Source organism: Drosophila ananassae, chromosome XL, assembly GCF_017639315.1.
Source record: "Drosophila ananassae strain 14024-0371.13 chromosome XL, ASM1763931v2, whole genome shotgun sequence".
Taxonomy (NCBI): Eukaryota; Metazoa; Arthropoda; class Insecta; order Diptera; family Drosophilidae; genus Drosophila; species Drosophila ananassae.
In genome coordinates, this window is record NC_057931.1 from 3217798 (window position 1) to 3242683 (window position 24886).

At 43.9% G+C, this 24886-nt stretch overlaps 5 protein-coding genes across 5 annotated transcripts; all 5 read right to left on the reverse strand.

Moving 5' to 3' along the window:
* Positions 1 to 123: 123 nt before the first annotated feature.
* LOC6503613 (apoptotic chromatin condensation inducer in the nucleus) lies at positions 124 to 7684 on the reverse strand. The gene is made up of 4 exons (XM_032452477.2): positions 7186 to 7684; positions 2390 to 3600; positions 2247 to 2328; positions 124 to 2181 (listed from the first exon to the last, which is right to left on the reverse strand). The coding sequence occupies exons 1-4, from the start codon at positions 7222 to 7224 to the stop codon at positions 955 to 957; spliced, it is 2559 nt and encodes an 852-aa protein (XP_032308368.1). The 5' UTR covers positions 7225 to 7684; the 3' UTR covers positions 124 to 954.
* LOC6503612 (translation factor waclaw, mitochondrial) lies at positions 7233 to 9619 on the reverse strand. Its single transcript, XM_001964030.4, has 2 exons — positions 8846 to 9619; positions 7233 to 8780 (listed from the first exon to the last, which is right to left on the reverse strand). The coding sequence occupies exons 1-2, from the start codon at positions 9293 to 9295 to the stop codon at positions 7233 to 7235; spliced, it is 1998 nt and encodes a 665-aa protein (XP_001964066.2). The 5' UTR covers positions 9296 to 9619.
* Positions 9620 to 10537: 918 nt separating this feature from the next.
* LOC6503611 (septin-1) lies at positions 10538 to 13476 on the reverse strand. Its single transcript, XM_001964031.4, has 5 exons — positions 13333 to 13476; positions 12610 to 12802; positions 12294 to 12552; positions 11843 to 12208; positions 10538 to 11783 (listed from the first exon to the last, which is right to left on the reverse strand). Exons 1-5 carry the CDS (start codon positions 13348 to 13350, stop codon positions 11525 to 11527), a joined length of 1095 nt encoding a protein of 364 aa, XP_001964067.1. The 5' UTR covers positions 13351 to 13476; the 3' UTR covers positions 10538 to 11524.
* Positions 13477 to 15468: 1992 nt separating this feature from the next.
* LOC6503609 (retinol dehydrogenase 12) lies at positions 15469 to 17480 on the reverse strand. The gene is made up of 3 exons (XM_001964032.4): positions 17209 to 17480; positions 16629 to 16896; positions 15469 to 16571 (listed from the first exon to the last, which is right to left on the reverse strand). Exons 2-3 carry the CDS (start codon positions 16842 to 16844, stop codon positions 15612 to 15614), a joined length of 1176 nt encoding a protein of 391 aa, XP_001964068.1. The 5' UTR covers positions 16845 to 16896; positions 17209 to 17480; the 3' UTR covers positions 15469 to 15611.
* Positions 17481 to 22154: 4674 nt separating this feature from the next.
* LOC6503608 (uncharacterized protein DDB_G0286447) lies at positions 22155 to 24429 on the reverse strand. The gene is given in 3 exon segments (XM_001964033.4): positions 22155 to 23536; positions 23539 to 23615; positions 23617 to 24429. Coding segments are annotated over 3 exon segments (1071 nt in total). The 5' UTR covers positions 24210 to 24429; the 3' UTR covers positions 22155 to 23135.
* Between the last annotated feature and the right edge of the window lie 457 nt (positions 24430 to 24886).

Below are 24886 nucleotides of genomic sequence, written 5' to 3' on the forward strand. Positions count from 1 at the left end.
AGTTTTCAGTCGCCATCTTTTAAAATGGAGTTATCGATAACACGCTTGAGCCCGGCCTACCCATAAGCTTTAAATTTGAAAATTTAGGCGCCAAAAGTAAACTTCAAATAAAAAAACCAATTATTACATTACATTGAATATATTTGTGTTGCAATTTTGCCATTGACAAGTGTTGCAATAAATTATATCTAAATATTAGAAATAATAATTAACAGTTAATGAGCGTTCGACTTTTGTTGCTATCGTTGTTGGATTTTATGCCCGTTTTTTGGCTTCGAACGCGATGAAAGGAGAAACTTAACAAAAAAAAAAATAAACAGAACAAGTTATCTAAATATATATGTATATATATATATAAAGACAGTATGCGTGTATGAAATTGAAGGGGTTCTTGCCCACATCATAACAAAAATACATATTTTGCTGCCGTCTCTCCTTTTGACATTTCCTTACCGGCGGCCTTGGCTCTTCTCTTCTATTCTCTTCTCTTATCTTCTTTCCTTCCTTCTTTCATATAATATTATTGACTAAATTGTAATAGATCAACGAATGTCTGTTTCTCCATCATATCTTTGACGCACCGCCAGCACCAGCGTTTCAAATTAAGTGTTCCTCGCACAAGGACATCTTACTCACTAGGTTTTTTTTTTGTAATTTTTAAATTAAGGTTTCTCTGCTTCTGATAAAAAATAAAATAAAGTAATGTTTAAAATGAATATTCCTGCTTGACTCTAAGATAGTCTGTTACGTATTAGGGGTAAAAAATAAAAGGAACACCTCAAAAGGCAAGTCTTCAGTTAAGACATAACGAAAAAAAAATCTAAAAGTTTGCATAAAAAATGAAAATTGTTGACGCCGGTGCTGATGGCGGGCTTTCTACTACTTCTGCTGCTGCTGCTGCTGGTTCTGCGTCTGCTTCTGATCCTGCTTTTGTTGTTAGTAGTGCTGCTGTCGCTAGTTGGACTTGGTCAGCTCAGTGCGATTGGCGGCCACTTCGGCCAGAATGAGTAGATCTGAGGTAGAGGAGGTCTCTTCCAAGTTCGGCGAGGAAAAGGAGGAGGAGTTTGAGGAGAGCGGCGACGAGGAGTTGGATGCCACAATAGATACGGGGCCACTGGTCGCCTTGGGGACGGGGCTCTCGTTAAAGTAGTAGCACCCGTTGATCGTTAACGGCAGAATGGAGGCCACCTCCTGCTCAATGGCACTCACGTCCCGGCGTGTGATGCTCTCCTTCCGTGCCTTGCGTCTCTGACTGCCCACGGCGGCTGCCTGCTGTCGCTGCTGCTGTTTCTGCAACAATTGTTGTTGCTGCAGCTGCTGCTGCTTGATCCTCTCCAGATCACCAGCACCCACCGCGGGATCAGAGTGTCCCGCTCTTGCTCCACTCGAGCTGATGCTTCTCTGTTTCCTGCTGCCGCTGAACTTCTTCTTCTTTTTGGTACTGCGCTTGCGCTGCAAATATGCGTCCAAACTGAGAGCCGGCAGCTCCTTGATCCTTTCCTCCAGATTGAAGAAGCCACTGCTACTCGACTCGGACACGCTGCGCTGATGTCGGCTGCTCTGCGGCCGTTCTGGCGGCGAAATGGGTGGCGTATTCGGTGCTGCGTCCAATGATGTATCCGTAAAGTTTCCCGACACTGTCGGATTCCTGTTCTTGCCCTTCTTGTTGATGGCCGCCAGCTGGCCGGAGTTGACCAGCTCCTGGTAGATCTTGCCCTTGCACGAGCGTGATGATTTGGCTTTTTTGTTTGGCGAACCGGTCGCTCCCTCCTCCTCGCTGGAATTGCTAGACTGGCTGTCGAACGATCGCTTGAGGCCAGCTGAGGCAGGCTGATTGCCAGTGGCGCCTGGCATGTGGGCGGATAGAAATTGGCTGGTCTCGCTGAGGACCTGTTGCAGGGCGTAGTCCTTCTCCTGGACCTGCACCTGGAGCAGCGAACTCAGCTCACCCATCTGCGTTTCGTCAGCCAGCTTGAAGTAGTTGTTGCGCAACAGGTCCAATGGTATCTTCTGCAATTGCAACTGAGTGGGATGCGGCGGCTGGGGCTGATTATCATCGCCAGAAGGACCAACTCCGCCCGCAGCTGCATTACTGGGACGGGTTGCAAGTGTTCTTAGGGGCGGAGCGGGTAATTTGTACCACTTGAAGTTGGGATTGGCATTAAAGAAGGCGTCCTTGTTCTGAAAAGAGAAAATATTTTATTAAATAATGTCTTTAAAAGTGAAGAGTTCTGTTAAAAGCTCACCTGCTGCGCCAAGTCGGTGAAACAGTGCTTCTCTTGCTCGTCCAGAGCGGCCCACCAGTCGCCCAGGATCTTAGTAATGGCTCTAAAATGTGTCAGAAGGTGTTAGGATGCCCTCCAATATCAGGAGCGTTTTGGGAACCTACCGATTCTCCAGAGTCTTATAGCGCTCCTTGACGATCGCGCGATGTCGCTTGCAGAATATGAGGAACGCGTTCATGGGACGGCGGGCATGGTGCTCGGGCTGAATGATTTCCACAGCTTCCTTGTGATGCTTCTCCTGATCGGATTCCTGCTCTGGCTGCGGCACTGTTACCACATCCACATCGACATGCTCCTCGGTGTCTTCGCGTCGGATGCGTGTGACTTCCGGCTTCGTGTGAGGCAGCGCCTGGACCTGAATCTTAACTCCAGCCACCGCCGCCTCATCGTCGTCGTCGTCCTCCTCCTCTTCCTCCTCGTCCAGCTCCTCTTCCTCCTCCTCTTCCTCCTCGTCCTCGACGTCATAGTCTTCGCTGCTGTAGTCCTGCAACTTGGCATAGTTGTGCACATCCTCGATGCGTCGAAAGGCATTTTCTTGGTCCTCAGTGCGCTGGGTTGGCTGCTGTTGGGCTCCGGCTGATGGCTGACTGCTGAAAGTGGTGACTAAGGCACTTTTGGTTGGAGCAGGTGCTTCGCCTGCTTTCTCCACCGACATTATGGCAACTGCACTATCTCCTCCTCCCGCCACCAAAGTTGTTGATGGCTTCCCCTTGGCGAGAGGAATTGGGGCTGGCAGCAACCGTAGGCCCCTGGCACCTACGGAAATCGCTGCTGGTAATCCGGTCACAATACCCACAGTGCTACCTCGATTAACTCCCAGCATAGCGCCCGATCTTGATGGGAAACCCTTTAAAGTCTGCGCTGCAGAGCCGATTCCTTTGGCAGTTGCCTTGATGGTCACTGCCCGGATGGCGCCCAGTGGGGATGCAGTTGAGGTCCAGGTTCCAAGCGAAACTGATGTTGATTGTTCGCCATTGTTGTTGTTGTTGTTGTTGTTGGCGTTGTTGATGTTGCTATTGTTGTTGCTATTTTTGATGTTCATTTTGTGCTCTACTACTGTTTTAAGGCCAGCGTACATGTTGTTGTTGTTTTTGTTGCTATTATTATTATTATTATTAGTGTTGTTATTATTATTATTAACAATGTTGTTGTTGTTGTTATTGTTGGTTTTGTTGCAGGCAAAGTGCAATTTAATTGCAGCACCTGCTGGCGTCACCTGCGCTGCTGCCTGCTGACCACCGATCATGTCTTGTATTTTGTTTGTTTTTTTTTGTTTATCACATCGGCTGCTGGATATCCTTGAACATATCACGCACTGCAAATAAAAATTGGCAAGATATTAGCTATCCAGTCCACTTCCTCTCCCAAGATCCTTGTTGTTAGCTTTTCTTCTGAATTTCACAAATAATAAAATGGAATGGTGTTGCCAGTGTGGCTGGAAAATGGTTTGGCAACCCTGTTGTTTACAAAAATCGAGAACCAGAGAGAGAGGGAGAGAGCGCGAGAGAGAGCTTAATAATAAAGAGAGCAAAGCTGCGTCAGCATCAGTGGCGCTGTCATTAACCGATCAAGGGGATCAATAAATGTCTCTCGCTCTAAATTCAATTTTCAACAGATATTAACAGAAAAAATAAAACAAAACAGGGAAAAGAAAGAATAAGAAAGCTTGAAATTCCTCGATCCCCCTGCCGACGCCTCTTATCGTTCACTATCAGCTTAAGAACAACAAAGCCTATCTATCAGCTGTGTGTGTTTGTGGATCCTTAAACAATAATAACGCCTTTTATATTTCTTTAAATTATGAAACTTTGCTGGCTCTTTTTTTTTTTGCGCAGAATGAATAATTATGAAGAAATTTCACTTTTTTTTCTGTACTTATATGTGTAGACGATCGGTCGACGAATACATAAGCTTGAACTTGCGTAAATAAACTCGGCGAGTAGAAGATATTTGCAAAGGAAATGAATAAACAACAAAGGCGACGCACTCACAACAAAATCAGAATCAGAATCGGAATCGGAATCAGAATCAGAGAAAATAAAAAAAGAACAGACACCCAATAAAAGTTATCGCTTTTTTTCTTTCTTTTTGTTTTGTCTTTGAAACTCTTTTCAACACTGTATTTGCCAGGCTTGCAAACTTTTCAGCGAAACTTTCAAGTTCCGATTGATTGTATTTTAACGCTTTTTTTGTATTGTTTTTTTCTTTCCATTCCTATTGCACAATTATCTGACAACCAAACAAAAATATAAAAAAAAAAAACACTTGAGAAAAACAACGCACACAAAAACAACAAACTAATATGTCTACGTGTACAGCTGAGCGTATGCCGGTGTATGCGTGAGATAGACAGAGAGAGTGTGTGTGGCCAGAAAGAGATGGTCGGCCTGTTGTTTTTGTTTTTATTTATTTTTACTTTGATTTTTGCACTTTTGTTTTTTTTTTTGTTACTTTTTACGAATATTTGTTTAGTGCGAAGTAATTGTTTTTGGTGTTGTTCCGGTGGGAGGATCGCTAGGACTGCCACTTGGCGCAAGATTCAAAAAGTGCAGCTGTCAGCTGTTGGTTACCGTTGGCTTTTATCTTGTTGTCTCGCTCTGGTGCACTCACACCGATGTACACGGTCAAGGCCAAGCCATTTGGGGGGTGGCGCAGTTAGGTGAGGGGGGTACGGTGCCGTATCTGCCATAACCTTCAAACGGCCAGTTTCCTAGATTTCTAGGTTATGTTTACGACTTTCATGATTGAATTTTAAATAATAACTTGTACAAAAAAGAAAGCAGCTCCCCCCCACCCCGAAACTTATCGAAAAGTTCTTCCACATCTCTACTTTTCACTCTCTCTCTCACACACACACACAAACACACGCACACTGATGCTCCCACAAACACCAACAAAGAACAGCTGATGACGTTTGTTATTTTGTGCGCGTCGCTTAATTTTCGCACAAAAACAAATATCATTGTTTTGTTAAATGAAAAACTTAGGCCATCGCTCTGCCATAAATAAAGGCCCGTTTCAAATATCGAATAATTTGTGATTTACTTGAAATAACCGCACCAGAAATATACGCCGATGATATTGTATTAATTTGAAGTTGCCTCCTGCTCTTGTTTTAATTCAATTTCAATGTTGATGATGTCAAATGAGAATGAAAACTGACTGTGTTTTTGTGTTTTTGTGCTGCCAGAGGCAGCAGCACAGCGTCAACTGCGGCGTCGGCGACGACGACGTTGGGGCGACGTCGTGCCGCACAATGGGCCCACTTGTACCGTTACTTCAAAAAGGATAGGCCAAGAGATAATACTTCAAAAGATCATATTTATCATTAAATAAACTTATTCTCTTCCTGCTGACTCACGCGACTAACTAATACTGTTTCTAAAAATAGTCACACAAAATAGCGTTCTTATCAAGGTTTTAAAAAAAAAAAAACATTTTATATAAATTATAATTAATTTTTGATTATCATCACGAGCCATATCCCACTGTTCGTGAGTTCAATTGCGCGCAACAACACTGGACAGCGAAATGTATTTTACTTTACTTTTTCTTTCTTTTTTTTTTTTCTGTTTTTCCTTTACTGTTCTGCAGGCGCCTCTGCACTGGTGTGTGTGTGTGTGTGTGAAACACATACAGATGCACTACAGAGGCCCCAAAAACAATAACAAAGGTAACTGTTTGTGAGCGGCTGTCGAGAGTGCCATCTCTTTTGCACCTGCGTTTGGGGCTCAGCTCGCACAGCTGCTTTCTGTTGTTGTTGCTTGTTTACAAGAGAGCGAATTCGCAAAGTGCAGCTGATTTTGGTGGCGATTTACAGAGAATGTTAAGAGTTGAATGAAAAATCAGGTGTATAAAGAGTTACTAATTAAAAATGGTTCATTGGCTTAATTAGCGGAATGACATTTCAACAGTGCATCTCTCAATTTAACGGGTTATACTTTTTTTTTTAATTAAATCAATAAAAAAAAGGAGAAAAAAAGGTTAATTTAAAACGATATTCTCGTGATTTTTTTTGTTGCATAATAATTTAACAGTTTTAGCCGAACGGTTTGTTTGCAATTTGCATTTCTGCCGAAGCAGCAGCGGCAGCAGGGGGAGGGAAACAACAATGTTATGGTTTTTCAAGGTCACCCATACACAGGCACACCACCCCCCCCCCCCCCTGTGATTTAAAAGTTCAATTCTCACTTGTACTCTCTCTCTCCCTCTCTCATTTAATGTGCGTCCCTCTTCGTTTCGCGTAAACAAAAACAAATCTACAGGCGAGAGAGCGACACAAGCCAACAAACTTGCAATATCTCACACCTACACATAAGCTTTCTCACAGGTATCTCACTGCTGTGTGTGTGTGTGTGTAAGATTTTGGGGCGGCTGGGTGTAAGGATACATTATATCTTGCTATCTCTCTCTTACCACTCATCTGTTGGTGTATGTATGTGTGTTTGTGTGTGTGTGAGAGTGTCTGTGTGCCAGTTTTCAGGGTCAGGAAAATTCGATTTTCTGCGCCAGTTTCTCTCTCCTCCTTCTCCTTCTCCTTCGCCTCCTCTTCTTCTTCATACTTTCCTTCCAACAACAACCAGACGGAACTTCAAGGTCGCCAAGTGCATTAAAAAAAAAAAAACAGATCCCAACAAGGTGAAGTCGAAATACCCTTCTGGCCCATAACTACTACTCTCGAAATCGATTCCAATTAGACATCTAATGTTAATGAACTTTGCGGGTGGGTGGGGGCCACAGTGACTCCATTGTACTATTCTTAATTCCAGTCCAGATAAGGGCTATCGGAGCGGATGGAGATGGAAAATGCGGGGTGTGTCCCGGAGAGGGAGACCCCACCCACCACCACAACATATTCCTACTGATAAGAGGAACTCCATCCCACGGAATGTCTACTCACCCAGTAAGGATGTAGGTTAGTGGCGCTCCTCTGCCCCATTATCCGGTCTAGCGCTTCAGGACATTGATGAAGGTCTCGTGCGGCACCCGAATGTTGGCGAACATACGCATCTTCTTCTTGCCCTCCGCCTGCTGCTTCAGCAGCTTCATCCTTCGGGTCACATCTCCGCCGTACAATTTGGCCGTAACATCCTTCCGATACGCCTTGATCGTCTCCCGGGCCAGGACCTTGCTGCCCACACACGCCTGAATCGCGATCTGGACCATCTGCTTCGGTATGAGATCCTTCAGCTTCAGGACCATCTGGCGGGCCACGCCCGTGGCCTTGGAGACATGGACTATCCGGCACAGCTCCTCCACTGGCTTGCCGTTCAAGTGGATGTCCAGTCGCACCAGGTTGGATGGATGGTAGCCGTGATCCTCGTAGGTGAAGCTCGCATAGCCGGAGCTCATGGACTTGAGGCGGTCGTGGAAGTCGAGAATGATCTCGCTAAGTGGCAGGATGTACTTCATGAGGACGCGGGTCTCGTCGATGTTCACACAACTCTGCTGGAGGCCACGCCGCTCCACGCAGAGCCCGATGATCTGGCCCACGTACTCCGTGGGCGTGATAATCGTTCCCATCACCAGGGGTTCGAAATACTCCTTGATGCTGTGCGGTTCCGGGAAGAGAGCCGCATTGGAGATGTCCAGGGTGTCGCGACCCTGCTGCTTGATGAGCTTAGGATTACTTAGAGTCAGTCTGTAGGTGACCGAGGGAGCCGTGATAATCGGCTCCGCTCCGTGTTCCTGTTCCAGTCTTTGGCAGAAGACCTCCATGTGCAGGAGGCCGAGGAAGCCCAGCCGCCAGCCCTGGCCGAGGGCCGGACTGGAGTCCACCTTAACGGTGACAGCCGAGTCGTTCAGCACCATTTTGTCGATGGCGCTTCGCAGAGCCACGTGCTTGGACTGATCGGATGGGAAGACACCGGCGAAGACAAGCGGCTGCTGGGGCTTGTAACTCCCGGCGGCGGCGACAGCCTGGTTCTTCAGGTGGATGGTGTCGCCCACGATGGACTCCTTGCTGTTCCGCATGTTGCAGGCAATCAGACCCACCTGCCCGGCCGACAACTCCGGCACCGGTGCCTCGGCAGGTCTCAGCACAGAGATGCTCTTTACGGGATACACCTTCTTGGTGGCCAGCGACTGGATGTCCTGGTTCGTCTCCAGCTTCCCGTTCAGCACATAGATTAGGTTCAGCGCCCCTCGGTACTTGTCGAACCAGCTGTCGAAGATCACAGCCCGAAACTCGCTCTCTCGCTGCACCTGTGGCGGCGGTATCGTCTCGATGATGCGCTCCAGGACCTTGGCGACTCCAGTGCCCAGTTTGGCCGACACCCGGAGCACCTGGGCGGGATCAATGCCGAACAAGAGCTTCATATCCTGGCACACTTGGTCGGGATTAGCGTGTTTGATGTCGATCTTGTTAAGAACCGGCACCACGGCCAGATTACGCTGCTTGGCCAGGTGGTAGTTGGCCACGGTCTGGGCCTGGACACCGTGGCAGGCGTCCACCAGCAGGACTACGCCGTCACAGGCAGCCAGGGAGCGGGAGACCTTCAAACAGAAGGTAGAAGAGTGGTTAGATGGACTGGAATTGGATTCAATGCCATGGCACTCACCTCGTTCGAGAAATCCACGTGACCCGGCGTGTCAATGAGGTTGAGGAGGTACAGCTGCCCCTGGTGTCTGTGGAAGATCGACGCCGTCTGCGCCTTAACCGTAATACCGCGCTCCCGCTCCACCTGCAGGCTGTCCAGGACCTGATGCTGCCCGGCATTCCGGGCAATGGCGCCTGTCAGCTCCAGTATCCGATCTGCCAGGGTGCTCTTGCCGTGGTCCACATGGGCGATGATGCTGAAGTTACGAATGCGGTCAACGGGCATGCTTGCGAACTGCCGCAGCAGCTCCCCCGGCGTGGTCTCCGCCGATGACTCCGTCCCCTCGTCCTTGACCCGGTTGACGGTGCAAAGGGTGCGCCCGGGGAGGACGTTGGCGGCCATCAGCCCACGACATCGTGGCGGGGATCGGTGGAGCAGCCGGCGAATGGATATCGTCCTGAACATAACCATCTAACCATTACAAAACATGCGGAGTGTGCCTGTCGCCGTTTTCCGAGTTCGCGCCACGAGTTTCTCGCACTGCGGTGAAAAAAAAAACGACTCCGACAGTGCTGCCAGACCGCCGTATGATAACGAGGTTTTCATCATTTTTTCCATTTTAAGCCTCGCAGCTAGGGAATTTTTGTAACCAGATTGCTCTAGACAACCTTAGGGAGCTATATACCACTTTAAAAGTCGCCTTTTAATGCTTCCAAGCCTCTGAAACCGAAAATTTTGATATCTGGGTCGTCCAGACCACGCTACTTTTGGTATTTTATCCGCGGTGCTGCCAACCTGTTTTTCGGCTCATACACTTAAAAAAATTAGTAGCAGATATTTTATTAATCGATTCTCAGGTTATACCAAAAGTCTATTAATACCATGAATATAAACACTCGTATATATTTTATTTTATTTAAAAAAAGCGAAAAGCCATAGGACCCCTTCAAAAATTAAGACCATCCAGGAATTCTAAAACATGTCCCTTGGAAAGGTCATATCTCGGGCAATATCCTTCAGATCCTTGAGCCGAATACCTTTATCGATCTGTGGAACGATTCTCCGTCGATCTGCATCAAAACCTGGAAACAAAATTTTGGATCCCATTTTTTCAAAATTTTCTGATGGGACCCCTTCAAAAATGGGGACCATCCAGGAATTCCACATTGTAGCCCTTTGGAAGGCTATATCTCGGCCGATATCCTTCAGATCCTTAAGCGAAGTACCTCAATCGATTTCTGGAACGATTCCCCGTCGATCTGCATCAAAACCTGGAAACAAAATTTTGGATCCCATTTTTTCAAAATTTTCTGATGGGACCCCTTCAAAAATGGGGACCATCCAGGAATTCCACATTGTAGCCCTTTGGAAGGCTATATCTCGGCCGATATCCTTCAGATCCTTAAGCGAAGTACCTCAATCGATTTCTGGAACGATTCCCCGTCGATCTGCATCAAAACCTGGAAACAAAATTTTGGATCCCATTTTTCCAAAATTTTCTGAAGAACCCCCTATGGAAACCAGGCAATTTGAAAACATGGCCCTACCGATGGCTATATCTTTGATAATATCTATACGATCCTCATGCGGCACTACTTCTTGATCCTTATTTTTGAGTATAGATCCAATCCCTCTATCCGGACCTCACCGGAAAGTATCTGCAGAGTATATCTTTACACCCCAAGTGGAAAAACCAATAAAAAGACGTGTGGATTATAAATCGTATAAAAAGCATATATATGTATTCATCGAGGATTATATTAGGATAAAAAAAATGTTCAAATACATAAAGGAGATTTCACATTTTGGTTTTCGTTTTTGTTTTTGTTTTGTTTGCTTCGAGAGTGCGGCTGTCAATCGAATTCATCCGTCGCCGAATTAAAGCAACCTAGCTCGCAGGAAGTACATGAGTGTATGTATATAGAATAGGAATCGGGCAGTCCAAAAGGATGTGCCACCTTTGCATAAAAGTGAGTTATAAACAAATTCGAGTTGGCGCGACGCACTCCTACACACATACATGTATGCATATATACATAAACAGATATATATATATGAATATATATAGGTATAAAATGAAGACACATATATGTAGATATAATAAAGTGGATAACCTAAACAAGGGACATACAAAGAACGGATCAACATACAATACAAATCGGATATATAGGAATCGCTTAGCCTAAACGCAGAGTACAATAATAATTGTTAATCGCATTTAAATACATTTAAATAGTAGGAATACAGTTGTTTTCGTGTGAGTGTGTGTTTTTAGGAGTGATATGAAATGAGTTTGTTTGTTTTTTTTTTTTTTGTTGATGGTGCGTTTTGAATGGAGCAATTGCATTGCAGACGTTTTCTTTCGATTCTATATTATGTATATATATATATATATATATGTATATGCATATGTATATGTATATGTATAGAGTGTGTATATCTAAGACCTACGATTATTAGTGTATATGTATATGAAGAATGCGAAATTAATACAGATTACATAGCGCCCGTCGTTTCACAATTGAGAGTATAGAATTTAAAGCGCGATCGCAACTTAAATCTGCATACAAAATATATATATGTTTATGTATATGCATGTATACTTTATCATTTTGCTTCCCATTTTGCATATAAACTTTATCGATTGCACGACTCGGTGCTGCTTCTCATCGCATCCAGCCAGCTGCATCCATCACCTTATCACTGCTGGGCCTGCATGCGCGCCTGCATCTGGGCCAGCATCTCCTGCATACGCCTCAGCTCGGCCTCCTTCTCCTGCAGTATGCGATCCTTCTCCGACAGCACACTGGCCTGGCCCGGCACGATGCTTTCTCGCTCCGGCTTCACACCATTTTCGCCGGGCCCCTTACCGCTCTTAATGCCCTTGGCCAGGCGATCGGAGCGATAGTTCTCGTAGTGCACCTCCTGCGTCACTTCCTGCAGGTCCTGCATGTGGGTGCTAGTCAGGGGATAGACAGATTAGCCTTTTAAAAGAGAGGGAGAGTAATATATCCTTACATCAGCATGGTGCGCAGCTTGATGAAGTCGCAGTGGTCGGGATTCTCCACCTCGACAACGCCCCATGGATAGAGGCGACCGCGAACCTTCTTGCCCTTGACCTCGAGCAGAGTGTTGGCGCCGCAGACGGCGAAAGGCACAGCTTCCTTCAGTTGCTTCACCTGCTCCTTGTAGTCTTCATCCTCGTCGGAATCACAGTCTGGCAGTGGGTAGATCTTGATGCCGTGGCTCTCGATCTCCTGCATGATGCGGCACTTGAGGCGCAGGATCTCCTTCTTGGTGAGGCAGTCCGCCTTCGCGATCACCGGCACAATATTGACTTTAGAGTGTAGTTTCTTCATGAACTCCACGTCGAGGGGCTTAAGGCTGCAGGTAGGAATAATAAAATGATATCATTCGGATGAGTAACGACCATCCATCGCCAGCAGATCAACAGATCATTTGTACACACCCGTGTCCAAACGGAGAGATAAAGTAGAAGCAGCAATGAATGCGATTGTCCACAATGTTGCGTCTGTTTAGGCCACTTTCGTCGCGCAGAAAGCGCTCGTATTGCTCGTCAATGTACTCCAGAATCGCTCCGAAGCTATTCGAGTTGTCAATGGCATCCCCGAAACCGGGAGTGTCCACCACAGTGAGACGCAGCTTGACTCCCCGCTCCTCGATCTCCACGGTTGAGGCTTCCAGCTTAACAGTCTGTTTTTGTTTCTCTGCAAAATAATAAGAATAATTAAATATTCCTAGGAGTACTGGGGGTTCTATCTCACCTATGGCATCTGGAATGATGCGCTCTGGGTAAAGGTCCGTGAGGAAGAGGCTGTTCACCAGCGTGGACTTCCCCAGGCCCGACTCCCCCACCACCATCAGCGTGAACTCGAAGCCCTTCTTCACGGACTTGCGGTGGACCTGGTTGGGTAGATTAGCGAAGCCCACGTAGCCGGGCGTCTCGATGCTAGAAAACTGTAGAAAGTGAAGGACCATCGCTGATTAGTTGAGTGTCCACTGGCCGGCGGTCATAGAAAGCTAGGGCGCCCCCGCCCCCATCCCCTGAAGACATTGGCATGCTGGGCACGCACGCTGAAAGTTTCGCTGTCGCCACATATTGGAATTTGTCCAAAAGGGGCACGGCTGATAAGCATCGGCATTCCACCCGTATTATCTGGGTCGCCCCTATGCTTGTTAAGTGCAGATGCAGTGCATCTGCGAAAACAAAGAAATATTCTGAAAGAATGCCGACGCCTGGGAAATCGCACAATGAAGCGCGGTGACAACGAACTGCTGCGGCGGAGGTGGAGGTGGCAGAGGCGGAGGTGGCGGCAAACAAACAGACGCAGAGACAGAAAACAGAAGCGGCACCGCCACACCAAAAATGAATCAGCAGCACCCAAGCCAGAAGATCGAAGATGGCCGGTGGCCGGTGGCCATTGTTGCGCTAGTGGATAGTCGGTGGCAGGCGCCACGTGGATATAATTATATTATTGGCTACTCACGCCCTTTGTGTCGGCCATTTTATATTTTTAAATGGTTTTTTTTAATTTAAAACAAAAAAGAAACTCAACGATTGACGAACAAAACTAGAGGTGGAACAACATCGATGTAATAGAGATGGGCCGCAGAACAGAACGTGCCGGCAATATGACACCCAAACGATAATTATCGTTATCGATATTCTAATGTGGAGACTTTCCGTTACTATTTGAATTTGAAACTACAACCGCCTATAGATTTGAACAGATCAAGCAAGTCGTTGCCCCATTTATGAAAACGTGCCTTTTGCTCTGCGAAAGATTTCAGAGAATTGAAGAATATGATATTGTTTAGGGCGTTTGTCACGTCGCCAAGCCATTCTAAAATTAGGCCACCAATATCTATCTGTACACTAACCAGACAGCAATTTATAATATATTTATAAAATTATACACTAATTTCTTGTAGCATACAATGGAAAGGGAATGTTTGTCAATTGTTTCATCCCACAATAGATTATCTGAAGAATGTGATGACACATTCTAAGGGAATATTTCAATTCAAATGGCATTTAAATATTTTTTCTCATGCAGTTGCGTCAATGGGAATTACTGTCTATAGAATAGTCTATATAGTAGGTATATATATTATAGAAGTACAAATTCTGATTAACGTGGCCAGCACGTTTTATGTTAATCTAAACATTTGCAAGATTTCTTGATTTTTGCAAACAGAAATTGCACAATTTGCTGAAAATATTCGCAAAATTGCATTCTGTTTATTCCAGGAAAAATCTATATGTACGTATGTATATAGTAGTTTGTGTGCATTTTGATAAACAGAATTGGGGTAGGTTAAATGGGTTTACAATTAGCCATTATCGGTCGTTTTTCCCGCATACGTTTTAGAAAAAAAACACGATTACACGACCAGGTAATATCTATTACCTACCACCTGATAGGTAATTTCTAGCGCATGAGTGATTGTGACTAATAATTAAAAGTATTTCACCTGATATATCAATTTAAGGCATAATCTTGGGACGTGTTCTCAAGATATTGTCTCTGTGGAGACTTCTGGAAGGAAATAGGATTAAACCGTTATCATAATTTGTAGAGATATACAAAAAACTCTTAACCGATTGGAGAAGGTTCTGGAAAATCGGAAAAACTATGTTTGTACGTCTTGGGGTAGTTCCTTTTTTTTTGTCATTTCACGAAAGACGAAAGGTAATTTTCTATAATTTATATTGTTGTGACTGCCCCTGGCCCCTACCCTTGGCTGGTTATCGATCAAATTCACTTGCCAATGCAACAGCTGTTTGTTGGGGCTTCTTATTATACGGGTGGAGGGGGGATGGGGATGGGTAATAGGGGGGTGGGTGGTTGGAACAAAGCGAGAGGGGTGACTCGCAATCAAAAGGCACTCACTCATTCACGAGTGGAAATTTCCATTGCAATTTTTCGAATAATGTGTTGCGGCTTCTCTTAACCCCCCACTGTGTCATGTCCAAGCTAAAAAATATTTCTTTGAAATTTGGCTCGCCAATTGTCTACATTTCAAGTGCCAGACAACTTTCAAATAAACTAAAAATGCATATCAATTACCACTAATTGATCAAACCGAATCGGTTTTAGTTTTCTGATTTTCATTTTCACTTTTTTGTTGCCAACTTTTCCAGCGCAGCCGGAACGACCCCAACGGGCACGAATGGGTTTAATGGCAGTGCCCCCACCACCCGCCTTACCGCCTTCCTCCTCTCGCCTGTCTCTTTCGCTCCATGCGATTTTTCGTTAATGCAAATGGCAATTGGGGGGAAAGAGAGTGAGAGAGAGCGCCAAATTGACGGACAGAGTGACTGACTCATGTTCCCTGTCTCTGTCTTGGTTCTCCACATATAATTGCATTGCCAGAGCGGAATAAGAATACACTAAGAAAAAATTCAGAGTGATAAGAATATAATTTAATTTATTTTATGAAAAAAAAAGATTATAAATCTTTACAATTTAAAATTTTAAAATATGTAAATAAATTGAAAATAAATAAAAGTATTTTATGTTAATGATTTCTCTCAGTATAGTGGCATAAACGTCAGTGTCCTCTTTGGTTTTCGGTCTGTGGCCGTAAATTGTTCGCTTAAAAGCTAAAAAACCAAACAATTCCATGACAGAGCATAACTTTTTTCTTTTAATGGGTTTTCTTTCTTAAAATTAAGCACAGGATATATGGTATTACACAAAAAAAAACACAAAAGTGGGGGAAAAATAGGGGAAAGTCACTTTTGCAAATACACTGGAAGAAACTACGATCGATTCACCACCACAGTGTCCACCGATTGCATGGCTCCCGGTCCGGAGCTTCCGTTCCCGTTACTTGTCCCATTGCGGCCAGGTGATTCGGTTGGGGGGGAGGAGGAGGAGGAGGGCGGCAGACCCACCAGCTTCTCACTTTCCCGCCACAACCAGTCGGCGGTATCGGTGCTCCTCGCCCACGGCACCAATGGCCAGCGAATGCAGTCCGAGTAGTAGCCGCCCGTGGAGCCCTCCAGCTGCGGATCGAGGGCCAGCTTCAGTGTGGTCTGGGCCCCGGCCTTGGGCGTCTTGAAGAGATAGAGGGACACCACCTGGAGGGCACTTTTCATCCAATTGGGACCGGCAAAGTGGCGGTTCAGCTCCGTGCGCACCACACCCGGATGACAGCAGTTGACCGTCACACCCGTATCCTTGAGCATGGCGGATAGCTTCCGGGTGAACAGGATGTTGGCCAACTTGGACTGGCTGTAGGCACCGAAGAACTTGCCGTACTTCTTCTCGCTCATCAGATCGTCGCGGTTGATCCGCCCGAACAGGTGGGCCGCCGAACTGACCACCACAATCCGGCTGGGAGCACTCTGCTTGAGCCGGTCCAGCAGTAGGTTGGTCAGCAGGAAGTGGCCCAGGTGATTGACGCCAATTTGCTGCTCGAATCCGTCGGCGGTGAGGGATCGGGGACAGGCCATCACCCCGGCATTGTTGATCAGGAGATCCAACCGGGTCTCCTCGGCCTTGAAGCGCTCCACGAAGTTCCGGACGGACTGCAGGGAGCCCAGGTCCAGGGTGCGATTGAAGAGCTGCTGGTTCTGGCTGCTCTTCATGATCTCCAGGCGGGTGGCCTCGCACCTACCCGGATCCCGACAGGCCATGTAGACCCTAGCTCCTCGCTTGGCCAGCTCCAGAGCGGTTTCTTTGCCAATTCCCGTATTGCAGCCCGTGACGATGACGACCTGGAGGGAACAAGGAGGTTATAATGGATCTGAAGACCGACTAGGTATATCCTTTACCTTCCCATCTATCCTGTTGGCCTTGCGGTAGATGGGTCCTTGGATGCACTTCCTCAGCAACCACATGATGGCCGCAACGAAGATGACTATCAGGAGGATGAGAACAAACCAGGCCCAGAATCCCCGGAAGCAGAGAGTCTTCTCAGCTGACTCGGCCGCAGGATCGAAACCAGGAGGAAAGGGTGTGCCTGATCCGGATGAAGGTTCAGAGGACATAGCTAGAGATGAGCACTATGTGGAGGAATTCTTCGTGTTTCTTCTCAAAGATCTGAAAGAGAGAGGGCGGAGGCGGAGAGTGGGGGGGAAGAAAGAAAGTTTTTTTTTTTATTTTTGAGAGAAATGGGAAATCATGAGTTGGAAGTGCACCTGCCCTAAACTGGTTTCGGAGAACTCTGGACCACTTTTTAGGTCAATTATGAACTAAATTTAATTATGAGAAGATTTTTTAATGAAAAGATTTTGAAAGTTTCTTAAATAAATATAGTTTAGTTGTTTACTTTTTCAATTTCCAGTCATTGTTATTTAAATCAAGGTTTAAACTTTCATTTCCCCACGTTTTTTATTTTTTTTGGCAACTCACCTGGTTGAAAATTCGGATCTCAAAGGTATTCCCTTCTTGTATCTGATATCTGATAGATACTAGATAGATAGTTCCTGAGTCAGGTGCCGATTTCGCACATTTCCAGGGACAGTGGCTAGTAGTTTGCTCGACCAGTTAGTGGGATGTACCAGTTGGTAGGCCTATAAGATACTAACTGGAACTGATTCGTGTCCAAGCGAGGCGCGAGATCTTGGCCAACTGACTGCCTTGGTCTTGGACTCCACTTGCTCCGAGAGCTCAGCCGTGTTAACGCGTCAAAAACAACAACAAAAACAACAACAATAATAACAACAAAAATATATGCCGAGGCGTCTGTTATTAACATGAGACGCTGTTGCACGTCCCCCAGGGGTGAACTTTTTAAATAAATATACTAAATAATATATATTTAAAATAAATAAATTAAAAAAATTAATTTTATTTAATGAGTTTTTTTTTATTGTTTTTTTATTTGATATAAAATATTTTTAAGCCTGGCTCACTAGTCGTATGAGTAATATTACTGAGTAACTGTTAAGGTCCAGCCTAATGTTTTCTCTGCCGGCGTCGCTGCTTTTTTGTGGCCAACATACCAAAGAAGAGCTTCAATTTCATTTCTTACCAATTTGGCTTTCTGGCTTTCTGGCTCTTTGCTTTGCTTTTCCTGTGCGAGTGTGCGAGTGTGCGAGTGCACTGGAAAGAAACTTTCACTCTTGGCGCGCTTTGGTTGCCCGCTCCTCCTCTCCAATCGCTCCGTTTGTTTTGCTCCCTCATTCTGCCATTCTTCAAGACAAGCTCTCGCGCCCCGCTTCGCTGCCTATGGTGGTGGTGGGCCTTCTCCTCCTCCTTTCCCAGCTATTGTTGTTTCTTCTTTACCTTCGCGAAATGTTTCTTTTTAAATACTCTTTCTAAAAGGTATATATCATTTAGGGTTCTCTTTATAACGGTATTTTTGAGTATGGCCAAAATAACGGAAAAAGTGGGAAGTTCTTGGGGGGACAGTGTGACCATCATTAGCTTCCACTCGCTCTCTCCCTCGTCGTGATCCTTTTTTAACGGTTCTTCCTGAAAAAAGCTTTTTTTTGCAGTTAATTAGAGAGAGAAAGAAAGAAAGCTAGTTTAAAGGAGAGATTTGAATTGGCTGACTAGAGGGATTAGAGCTTACGCTTTCGCTCTCACTCTCTCTCCGCTCTTCAAGATCCTTTTTTAGAGGTTCTCTTTGAAAAAAAGCTTTGTTTTGCCGTTAATTCGGAAGGAAAGGAAAAGTAGGTTAGGTTTTAGGTAAAATAGGTTAGTAGTTAATGATTTTTAAAATCTTTAGTCTTAAAATATAACTAATAAATTGCTTTTTTGCGATTATAACCTATTATATCACATAAGAACAGTTACTAACAGAAAAAAGCAATAAGACAGGCAATAAGACCTTAAAAATATCTTACATTTTTTTGTTAAGCATGTTATGTATAAATTTAAATAAAATGCACTTAAGAACAAAAAACAAAACCCTAAAAAATCAATTATATGAATTATTAAGCTAGAAAAGGAAAGAAAAAGACAATAATCGATAAAAAAGCAAACGAAAAACAGGCAGAGTTGAATGTCCTTGACACGAGCCGAAAAGCAGGGGTCACAGGACCTTCTGCCGGCATTTTTTGCGTTTTGATTGGCTGGAAAAGGAAACAATAAGAGAGCAAGAGAAAGGAGAACATTTTTGAAAGAATTTGTAAAGAATTTGAAGACTAAAATCTTTTAAAAATCATTAAAATATAATACTTTTTTAAGGAATTTCTTGGCTTGATTTTCATTTAAAAAGGACATGAAGCCTAGAAAAGTGGGTGGGGGAGGCAGTGGGCTAAGAGGGTGGAGAGTAAGAGAGTAAGAGAGTGAGAGAGAGGCTTAGCAGGGAGAGAAATAGCGCAACTTAGACTAGGTCAGGACATGCTCCCCCTCCCCGCTCCCGCTCCCCCTCCCCCCTTTTCTGCATTGTTTAATCGATGAACAGAGTAGAGGCGTAATCCTTGCCATTTTCTCCATTACACTCTCTCATTCACTCTCTCTCTCTTTGCACTGGGCTTTTCTTGGGAATTTTCCACTGCACGATAATGGGCGATATTGTTGTCGAAGGGGCGTGGCTTTCTCAATTGAGAATATTAATTTAATTCCTGACCGCTTCTCTCCAACGAGATGAGAACGGAATAACGGGCCACGTGATAAGATATATATTTTTTTTGTTTTTAATTTTTTTTTGTACAGAATAATTTGTACAGTGTTTTTAAATGTCATAATCAGTAGTGGAAATTAGACAAAACTGACCAAGCAAGCAGTATAATTGAATGAAAACAATCCAAACAAAACATAATACGAATAGTTTGTATCTGTGTATTGTATCTGTATCTACGACCATGAGGGGGAGGGGATCGAACTGGAAATTGTTCAATTCAGCATCACGTTGAATGCGGCACGCGCGGGCAAAATGTAGCATGGACTGTGCTGGGGATAGAGGTGGAGGGGGAGGGGGCTGGTGGGGACAAAACCTGTTGCCTCTTAGAAAAGACAAAAAAAAAAAACAAACAAAACAAAAAACAAAACAAAACAAACACTAAAAAAACGCAATAGATCAAACGCCTTTATGATTCATAAATTCGTCGAATCGAACAGTACTTTAGAGAGGACTTTTGAGATACTTTATGGTTAGAGTACTGTTATGACAGGGCCTAGGATCGGTGGATTTATGGATGCAGAAAATTATAATATCTGCGATATTTTTCCGGCGCTCGATATCTTTCCGGCCATTTATGACCATGTGAACTTGAAAATGTGCCGCACTTGGTGCTCGAAAACAATGTAGTAACTGGCTGGAACTGGTTATGGAGCACATCGGAGATAAGAACTAATAATAAGGGTTTCATAATCACAGAACAGATATGCACTCGAAAAAAAGATGCGATGGATCTGACAGATTGTCAGATCTTTCTAGATCTAGATTCTTCTTTAAACTTGAAATAAATGATAATTAATTAATAGTTATTTAAGAGATATAGAACAGAATCGTTTTTTTAATGATTTTTATGAGATATAATAATAGTATCTGAAAGATAATCAGCTAGAGATACATATATATAACTCTATAGAGTTGTATAAGATATAGAAATAGAACAGAACCCTTTAGATCAGACTTGAAGATCAAAAACCCGTAAGATATGAGGACTTTTATGAGATTTCATAATATTATCCGGAAGATTATGAGATCTATCTATGGGATTCATGTAGATGTATTACTAATAATCGATTAGGATAGTTATTATATTTTCAGATCTAAAAACCCTAAAGATGAATCTTAAAGATTTTCAAAGGTTTCTAGATATATTTATTCTATTAAGGATCTTAAAACCCGTAAGATTATGAGATCTATCTATGTTTCTACATATGTATGCCAGATCTTAAAACCCTAAAGATATGATGAATCTGAAAGATTATCAGATATAGTTTCTAGGTATATTTATATATAAACTATAAAAAAAGAGTAATTAAGTGGAATTGTTATGTAGAATATGAATATACGAGATATAGAACCCTTAAGATCTAAAAACCCAAAAGATTATGATTATCTATATGTTTTCGATCTACAAACCCCAAAGATATGATGAATTTGAAAGATAATGAAATGTTTCTAGATACATATCCAATATAAACTAAATATATATGATATTAAGATGAGATTAAGATCTGAAAACCCTATAGATATGATGAATCGTACGAGAGATGACAGAATCAATTGAAGAACAATAAGTTAGTTCTATCTAGATATTATTGTATCTAGACATATTAGTTCTGGAAACCCTAAAATAAATAATAATTAAGCAGAATTGTTATTTTAAATGCGATGGCAACTGTGCAAACAAATATATGTATTTGTTTTTATATAAAAGCTGGGACCTGGGACCTTCAATACATATATTCCATATGTATCTGTATCTGTGGAGTTACTGGAACTGGTGGACCTTATTTTTCGTTTCTAATTTTCCAGCATTGTTGGCACTGACTCTGGACTATGGTACTGGTGGATGCGGTTGGGTTGCACAGCTGTTCTTTATTTAATATGCAGCACTTGGCTTCCGCTAATTTGCCGCATGCGCGAATCAGAACAAATCGAAATTGAAATCGTCAACGCACAGAAATTTAATCAGAATAGCAGTGACTGATTCAGAGTCACAGCTAACTGCTCACCGAGTTCTATATGAAAAAAAAAAAATTATTCATTTCATGGTCAGAGTTCCACCATCGCATCCAATCCAATTTGTGCATCTTTTTTCCAAGCTCTTAATTGGAAATAAAACAAAAAATAAAGATACAAAACGTTCTCTCAATATAGTATCTTTTCACGTAACAATGACATAGATTTCATCTTGCCCATCTTTGGCGGCAATTCGACGGTTCGACGCCACTGTCACCGCCACTCTGTCCAAAGGTCAAGGTTATTGAGGCGGCAGAAGAGCCGCAGCCGTGACGCTCTCATTTCGGGCATGAGTTTGTGACTCAAATGCAACAACACGGCGTATACTTAACGCGACAGTGATCGCTCTGAAAGAGAAAAAGTACTGTTTTCATTTTTCTTTTCTCTGTTATTTTGGCTTTTCTTTCATTTTGTTGTTTCCGCATACCATTTTACCGTTTTTGCAGCAGCAGCAGCAACAGCAGCAGCGCCAGAGGGAGATAGTTAGCTTGTCTAATTGTGGCCAAATTGGCGAGGAAGGAGGGTGGGCAGGGGTGGGCCCCCTGCGCCCGCCCACACATGACGCATTTTTTGCGCACTTGGCTGCAGTTGCAGCTTTCGCCCTTTCTTTCTCCCCTTTCTCTCGCTCTCTATCTCTCTCTGGGGCTCTCTCTCTTCCTTCTCTGACATTTAAAATAGCCGTTATTCGCGTGCAAATAAAATTACATGTATATTCTTGATTTGTTCTTTTTTATTTCGTTTTTTTTTCTGATTTTTTTTTTCGTTTACTGTGTATGCTTGTGTAATTACAAAAATTACTAACTAAGAAAAAAAAAATTAAGTAAAAAAACCCAATAATTTTAGCTTAAATGTAGGCTTTTTTTTTTGTCTAGGTACATTCTTGTATACATATTTATATAGATATGTATTCATACATATATACATATATTTTTTTTTTGTGTATAATAATATTTAAGTCTGTTTTCAGCTGCATTTCAGTTTGATTTAACTTGCTCCGTTAATTTTTGTATTTTTTTTTTAATTTAATTTTCTGTTTCTGTTTTTGTTGCTTGTTCGCAATGCTTAAAAAGTATATTGTCAATTGCTCTTACTAATTATGCAATTACAGTGTATATAAATAAACACAAAAAAAAAAAACAATATCTATTTAAAATCTGTTTTTGTTTTTTCTTAATTGTTTTGTCTAGATTTGTATTTTGTTCTTTTTGTTTTTTTTTTGTGGGTGTTGTTGTACAATGCAATTGGCAGTTGCAATTACTGTTTTCGTTAAAAAAATTACAAAAAAAATTTAAAATTGGGGGTTTTTTTTTGGAAGCCTGATACACACATACAAACATACATATATAATTTTCTTTTTTTTTTTACATTTTTTTTCTATTTTTTGTATGTTTTAATATTACATAATTAGTTAGAATTAATTACACCGTTGATTAAATAAAGTATTTTTGAATTATTTATCAACAACCGTCAACTTTTTTTTCTATTCTAATCCAACTCTCTCTGCTTTCTCCTTTCTCTTCCTCCTCCTGCGTCGTTTACTCACTCCCAGTCTGTCCTCTCTCTCTCTCTCGCTCTGCTACTCTCTGGGATCACCTGTAGCGATCTCAGGTAGTGGTCCTGCTCTGGCCACCTATCCTTTGGACTGGCTCCAGCGCTCCGGCTAACTGTTGTTTTGGGGGTGCTCTCTCTCTCTCTAGCCCGGTGAGGAGGTGCAGCGTCGTAGTCGCATTTTCAGCCGGCTGCCGGCGCTCCCGATGCTGCTGCTGCGCCTACGCTTCCCGCCCGTTAGCTGCTCCATGGAGCTGCCCACGGCAGAGGCAGCCGCCGAGCCAGAGGCATCGGCATCGGCATCGGCATCCCCGTCGCTCTCTCTGCGGGAGTGGAAGGGGGAGTGGGCGAGGAACTTGCAATAGCGCCGGAATCGTCGCGACAAACGACTGACCATCCCCCTGTGCTGATCTCGGGGGGCAAGGACATCGTCCTTGGCCGCCTCGGCCTCCTCCATCCAGGTGTTGTTGTTGCCGCCGCCGTTGCCGCCGCCAATTAGAGTTGCACTTCCGCCTGTTGTGTTGTTCTCGTTGTTGTTGTTGTTGACGTTATGGTTGTTGTACTGTTGCTGCTGCTGCTGTTGTTGTTGTTGTTGTTGTTGTTGCTGCTGATGGACCTGGTCTCATGACCTCTTACCGCTATCCTTGCGAAAGGATTTGCGAAGCTTGTCGACCAACCGTAGATGGAATTTGGTATAGTCGTTGGAGGATTCTCCGCCGGTGGCGCCACTAGCGGTACTTTGTTTCAAATTTAGTTGCGCGGCTGCCTGGGCGGCCGCTTGTCGTTCCAGAGCCGAGGCGGTGGCCGAGCGACTGGGCGGACTGGACCTCGTGGGCGATATCATCTGCATGTGCTGCATGGAGCCGTGGGAGCTGCGGGAGGTGTTGCGTGGGAAGGCGCGTGAACTGTTGGAGCGCTGCATCTGCAACCGATGAGAGTTGGAGCCGCCTACACCGCTGCCGCTGCCGCTGCCGCTGCTGATGCCACCGCCTCCCCCGAAGTGCGATGGACTTGCGGCGAAACTCTCCGACTTGCATTCGGACACCTTGCGGCGTCGCTGCGAATGGGGGGCACTGCCGGGGGGGGCGGGTGTGCCGAGGGCAGAAGCCAGGGCCGTGGTACCGTTACTGCTGGCGTTGGAGCACTCGGAGGTCTTGCGGGACCGCGTGTCCTTGTAAATGTCGTAGTTGTTCTTCATAACGGGCATCATGAACGCCATGGCTGCTCTGTCTTCTCTTAAACACAAAACAAAAACAAATAATTCTAGTTCGCTTTCCGTTTTGCCGCTTTTCGCTTTATATTTTATTTATTTATATTTTTATTTATTTTTTTTTTTGGTCTGCGCGCCGTTTATTTCTGTGATTGACTGTCGACCCCGTTAGCACGCCAAGTACGATGGGCACTTTTCAACTATTTTTGCGAAATCGCCGAGCGGCGTTGCCTTATATAGTCGGCGCTCTCCCGCCACATCGACTCCGCCACAGTGGGGTGGCTGAGAGCAACCAAGTGTTAAATGCAAAAAATTAACATTAATTTCACAAGCACGGGATATCGGTTTGGGAAGGATATAAATACAATTAGTTGGATTCTGTTGTTTTAATAAAAAACCTCTCTAAAATATACTCTTTTTCTTATTTATTTAATTAATTTTCTTATTTCGGTCCTGAAACCCCATTGTGCTGCTCTGTTGCTCTCTCAGCCACTGTTAACCGGTTACAGCATGGGCATTACAGCATCGGTTATGTTACAGGGTGTTAGTTTGCAAAAATCTTATTATAAATTTGGTTAGAAAATATATCTTTTAAATCTTATAAAATCATAAAAATATATATTCTATATCTTAATGTTTTATATGGGTAGGGAACTCCTAAAAGCAATGTAACAGAAACGGTTGAA

What these genes read in the sequence shown, in the direction of transcription:
- LOC6503611 (XM_001964031.4), bottom strand. An exon ending in CATCATTCCAGATGCCATAG is followed by an intron (nt 12,553 to 12,609) that starts GTGAGATAGAAC and finishes ATTATTTTGCAG; the next exon opens with AGAAACAAAAACAGACTGTT. An exon ending in ATCTCTCCGTTTGGACACGG is followed by an intron (nt 12,209 to 12,293) that starts GTGTGTACAAAT and finishes TCCTACCTGCAG; the next exon opens with CCTTAAGCCCCTCGACGTGG.
- LOC6503609 (XM_001964032.4), bottom strand. Translation starts at nt 16,844, where the DNA reads ATGTCCTCTGAACCTTCATCCGGATCAGGCACACCCTTTCCTCCTGGT. An exon ending in CCAACAGGATAGATGGGAAG is followed by an intron (nt 16,572 to 16,628) that starts GTAAAGGATATA and finishes TGTTCCCTCCAG; the next exon opens with GTCGTCATCGTCACGGGCTG.
- LOC6503613 (XM_032452477.2), bottom strand. Translation starts at nt 7,224, where the DNA reads ATGGGGCAGAGGAGCGCCACTAACCTACATCCTTACTGG. An exon ending in CTAACCTACATCCTTACTGG is followed by an intron (nt 3,601 to 7,185) that starts GTGAGTAGACAT and finishes TTTTATTTGCAG; the next exon opens with TGCGTGATATGTTCAAGGAT. An exon ending in TATAAGACTCTGGAGAATCG is followed by an intron (nt 2,329 to 2,389) that starts GTAGGTTCCCAA and finishes GACACATTTTAG; the next exon opens with AGCCATTACTAAGATCCTGG.
- LOC6503612 (XM_001964030.4), bottom strand. Translation starts at nt 9,295, where the DNA reads ATGGTTATGTTCAGGACGATATCCATTCGCCGGCTGCTCCACCGATCC. An exon ending in ACGTGGATTTCTCGAACGAG is followed by an intron (nt 8,781 to 8,845) that starts GTGAGTGCCATG and finishes TTCTGTTTGAAG; the next exon opens with GTCTCCCGCTCCCTGGCTGC.